The sequence below is a fragment of the Kryptolebias marmoratus genome, linkage group LG9 (genome assembly GCF_001649575.2).
Source record: "Kryptolebias marmoratus isolate JLee-2015 linkage group LG9, ASM164957v2, whole genome shotgun sequence".
In the NCBI taxonomy this organism is placed as follows: Eukaryota; Metazoa; Chordata; class Actinopteri; order Cyprinodontiformes; family Rivulidae; genus Kryptolebias; species Kryptolebias marmoratus.
Genome location: NC_051438.1, coordinates 8,320,601 through 8,325,234, shown reverse-complemented (window position 1 = coordinate 8,325,234; position 4,634 = coordinate 8,320,601). Strand labels below are relative to the sequence as shown.

The 4,634-nt window shown below is 44.3% G+C and overlaps 1 protein-coding gene and 1 long non-coding RNA gene across 2 annotated transcripts in view; one reads left to right on the top strand and one right to left on the bottom strand.

Annotated features, from left to right (window-relative positions):
* The window catches only part of zgc:92242 (uncharacterized protein LOC436899 homolog), a 7,056-nt gene extending 2,428 nt beyond the window's left edge, over window positions 1–4,628 (bottom strand). The window contains exons 1-2 of the mRNA XM_017419671.3: window positions 4,335–4,628; window positions 461–596 (exon numbers count right to left, since the gene is read on the bottom strand). Coding sequence (XP_017275160.1) covers window positions 461–596; window positions 4,335–4,497 — 299 coding nt within the window. The 5' untranslated portion in view covers window positions 4,498–4,628. The remainder of the gene's footprint in view (window positions 1–460; window positions 597–4,334) is intronic.
* LOC112450624 lies at window positions 991–2,611 on the top strand. The gene is made up of 2 exons (XR_003039293.2): window positions 991–1,528; window positions 2,442–2,611. It is a non-coding gene; the product is annotated as an uncharacterized LOC112450624 (long non-coding RNA).
* Window positions 4,629–4,634: the final 6 nt, after the last annotated feature.

The window sequence follows — 4,634 nt, the reverse complement described above, 5'->3', positions numbered from 1 at the left end:
CCCGCAGTCCCATCAGTCGTCAGCTAATGGGCTGAAGACCCAAGCTACTTTCTGGGCTTTAGGAGCTGGCTTGTTGATCGTGACAAAGATGTCTGTAAAGTTACTGCTACAGCCCCGTTTTTAGCAGCCAGAACAGCCGTGGAACAAAGAAAGCCCAGCCTCTTTCAGCTCGAGGCGTTAGATATAAAAACGATCCGGTCTTCACTGGGTTCTCAAGTCATTTAAACCGGCTGTCAGGCTTCCTGTTGTCTCTCTGCTTTGACTTTATCGTTCTAAAGGACGCCGACGAGCGTTGGGCCTCATTTTGACTCGGTGGAATTCACTGCGTGTTTTTGCTACGCTCGAGGTCAGACCTGAGTCATTTTAGAACCTGCTGAAGACGAGTGAGGAAGGGGTGGGCTCCCCCCTCCCCCCCTGCCATCATGTATTAACACCATAGGACATTTCAAAATGAGCCAACCTGTTGTTGTTGTTGTTGTTGTTGTTGTTGAGGTTCTGGAGGAGTTTGGAGGACCTGAATTCATCCACCTCTCCGATTATGCTCACACTCACGTCGCCGTCCCGACCTGCGAGCCACGTCACACGTTTAGTGGAAACTGTAAACGAACAAACGAGAAAGAAAATGGGATTTCTTTTTATTCTTGTTTTTGTTTTTGTTTGATTGGCCTCTCATTGACTGCTGTTCCGTTTTTCAGCCAGTAGGTGGTGCCCTCTTCTCAGTTTAAAGACAGAAACCTTCCAGTAAGCCGCCTGATCTTAGAGTTGTTGTTGTTTTGTGTCCTTCCACTGTCTTACATTGTTCTTACTGCATTTTCTGCATATCTCAACTCCCTAAAATCCCCGTCAAAAGAAAAAAAGAAAAAAGAGAGAAAAAAAAAAGTTAACGGTAGGAGGTCCACCATGACCTGGAACAGTTTGACTAAAAAAAACTCCCTCTGCAGTGACGTTTCTGCTTCACCTCTGTTTAGCTTTCATAACTTCTTTCACGCTCCACACTTGAAAAAAAAAAAGCGAGCCGACAAACAACATGAAGTCCCGTCCGTCCACACCCTGGAAAAAAACCCCTGGTATTCTGAAGTCGTGACCTCATCGTGACAAAAGCAAAGAAAGCCCCAGTCAGAGCGATAAGTCAGGTGTTTCCATGACCCTGGAAACTGTGTAAACGACTTAGCCCGATGTCACCGAAGACCGTCTCCGAACATGAGTCGCTATCTGTCTGACAACACACCTGACCCTCTAGGGTTACCTCGCCAAGGCGTGAGATGAGAAGCCGCTAAAGCCGCCTCCGGTCGCGTAGCTTGGATGTCCGCCTTAATTACTGCCAGGCGCACGGAGGAACCCAGAAGGGCAGCACGCGCTGGAAAGCCTTGGACACTTTCACACAAGCCGCCACGGGACGTTTCACAGCAACTTCCCAAAGGACGGCACAGTGAGGAAAAGACTCCCCAACCGGAAAATGTGTCGTGCAACGCCAACACACGAGGCGGTTCACACTCGGCCTCCTCTTGTGTGACGCGGCACAGATTGGGTAAACCAAGACGGGAACTTAATATGCGGTTTAAAGCGTGGCGTCTCCCTCGATCCGCTGGCTTTGCTCAGTCTTATTCGGGTTTCAGACCACAGAACAATTTGGCTGGTTGAAGACAGAGGCCTTCTGTTACACACACACACACACACACACTCCTACTGTGCAGCTGAACTAGTTTAGATGATAGGCTCTACGTGAGTCAAAGCAACACTTCTAATGAAAGACGTCTGAGCACAATGAGGAAGACATAAAGGCAGGAGTCGGGGGGTTACGTGGGCTAAAGATGGAACAAATGAAAAAAAAAACCACACTTAATCAGATTGGTAATTCGAGAGAGATTACCTACACAACTTGTGTATGTTTCATTACTCATGTTCGCTTAGAGTTCAGAAGATTTCAGCACTAATTAGCTGTGGAGCAGCTTATAAGTGTCATTTTACTGCATCGATGTTTGTAGCTCCCGGAATTCAAGTTTAGCAGGGATTAAGAACCGTACATGAAATAATAAACATAAAAGTGTTAGGCTCGAAACAACATCTAATTTACTTTAAAAAGTTACTAACTGTAAACCATTAAGCTGATGTTATAAAAAAAAACGCTCACATGGTAAATACTCATTACGTTCTGGTGCCAAGTCAAAGCTAGCGCAGCAGCATGCTAACTTAGCTTAGCATAAGACTTGAAGAAGAAAACAAAATTACTTTTGTCATGGGGACCTGACAAATAAAAAAAAACTGAACATACATTTCACAACAATTGTTTTTCTAAACTGATATTTAAAATATTTCAAACGACTAATTCTGTTTTACTAACAATTAAAAGCTAGCGCAGCAGCATGCTAACTTAGCTTAGCATAAAGATGGGCTGTGTTTGAAATGTACAGTTTCCATCCTTTTTTTTTTTTACCTTTCAGGACTCCAGAGGACTATTTGACCAAGGGGGGCAATGGGGGGGCAGCAAATGTTTCATTGCCATTGCCCCCCGGCCCCCCTCTTGGTGGCACCCCTGCTGACTCTGAGGTGATGGGCTACATAATTTGACTGGTTACAGCAGAGAAAACGTAATAAACATAATCTGCCTCTATTACCCTTTCCTGTTACATTATTCATTTTTTCTGTATTGTATGTACCTCCGCTGTAACTATATCACAACCTTCAACATGCTGGAAATATTAATGTTAGGTACAAAATGTTTCTGTACAGAACAACTGCTTTTAGAGCTCAGCTGTGGCATGTGTGCACTATAATGGCTCCAGTGTAGCTCGCTTTACAACATACCTTTAACCCGTTTCATATTTAGACTTATTTCAGTTCACGGTTTTTCTAATATTTTTAATAAGCCCTGCAGCTCAGTCAGAGGAGACGAGACACTTTACATTAGAGACATCCAGATAATTCCGGGTATTTTTCAACCAGCCTGAGAATCCCAAAAATGAGCTGCAGGCATTAGCATTAGCCTCGATTACCATGCCGCCCCATTCCACCATGGCCTTTTTGCGACGATGCAGTTCATAACTTCCGTACAACACTTTTCCAGAACCGTGTGACACGTTTATAAGGCACTTTAAAGTTGATAAGAAATTACAATTCAAAATTCGGACGCCGCCACAAAATGGCTGACTCACTGTAGAGGCCTCTGTACAGTGAATGAGTTGATTCAAACTGAGTCTTGAAGAAAAGAAACAGTTCACTTTCTCACAGGGAGCTTCACAAAGAAAGGAACCGTGCATAAAAGTCAGGACAAATGCTTTAAACAAAAAACAAACGGTTAATTCTGTTCTGCTAACGAATCAGAGCTAGCGCAGCAGCAAGCTAGCTTAGCTTAGCTTAGCTTAGCTTAACACGAGGGCGCAAAGAGAAGACCCAACAAAAGAAATAAAGAAATAAACCATAACTAAATGTTTAAACAATAGTTTTAACCAACCAAATTCAACCTAATTCACATGAGTATTTCAATGTTTTCCACTTTCACTGTAATCGCCTTTAAGTTAGCGTTGCAGTCTGTAAATCTGTCTGTTTTGATTTTAGGTAAGAAATCAATTTTACAATTACGAAAAGTCTACTTGTAACAATTCTGCATGAAAACAAAATAAAGGTTCTCTCCTGTCAGCTGCAATTGCTTGTAAAGTAATTAAATGTAAATATCTCTATTAAACTACTGGTAATTTCAAAGTACTTACACCTGAATAGGCTATATTTTGTCAAAGCAGTTTTGTGATTTGTATCTTTTCTTTTAAAAACTAACAACTTAAGAATTTTTTGATTTACAAAAAGCTGCTTGAACACATGGACAGCCTGTGATTTAGCACAAAGCAGTCCTTTCGAAGCGCTAACATTTTATTTTGCGTGCGGGTTTTGACTGGATTTCCTGTTTGATTTATTTCTGCCGTCCTTGTGAGTCTTCTGTGAACGTGACCAGACAAACCAGCGTCAAAGCAGCGGATCCAGGTGTTCTTTCAGTGCTGGAGACATCACTTTGTGTTGACATTAACGTTAAAACGTTTCCTTTTAGCAAACCAGGCTCGGACTCTTCCGGTTTGAAAAGCTTAGAAGAAGAATCCCGTGACGAGCTACAATGTTTGTTTTTTAAATTTATTTGGCGTTTTACTGTAAAGGTAAGTGGCAAACCTCTTGTCTGGGTTCTTGTTAATCTCAAGGCCACGTTTACCAGAAAAACCCCGCTCGGCCATGTTGCTGCTCCAGTGAATATCCCCCTCCTTTGCCTCCCCACCCATTCGATCGAGCGCCTTGGTTTGAACCTGACCCTGAAAGGGTGGAGGGGGGGTGAATCGGCGCCGTTGACGTACCTTTCTTGGGCCCGGCGTCCCTCAGCTCCTTCTCCTCTCGCTCTCTCCAGCGGCGCACCTGTTCCTCTCTCATCTTCAGGAAGAGGATCTTCTTCTGCGCCTCGCTGAGGGCCTCCAGCACCTCCGGCTCCACCCACATGTCCTCCAGGATTTTGGCCAGCATCGTGCCTCTGCTCCCTGGGAGAGAGAGGTGGTGCAGGTGGGGTGGTGGATGTCTGAGACCCTGTCCTCGGCTCCTCTGGCTCTCGGCCCAAGCAGGTTGTGTTTCAGCGTCAAGGTGTCAGGTTCCCCCTTTTTTTG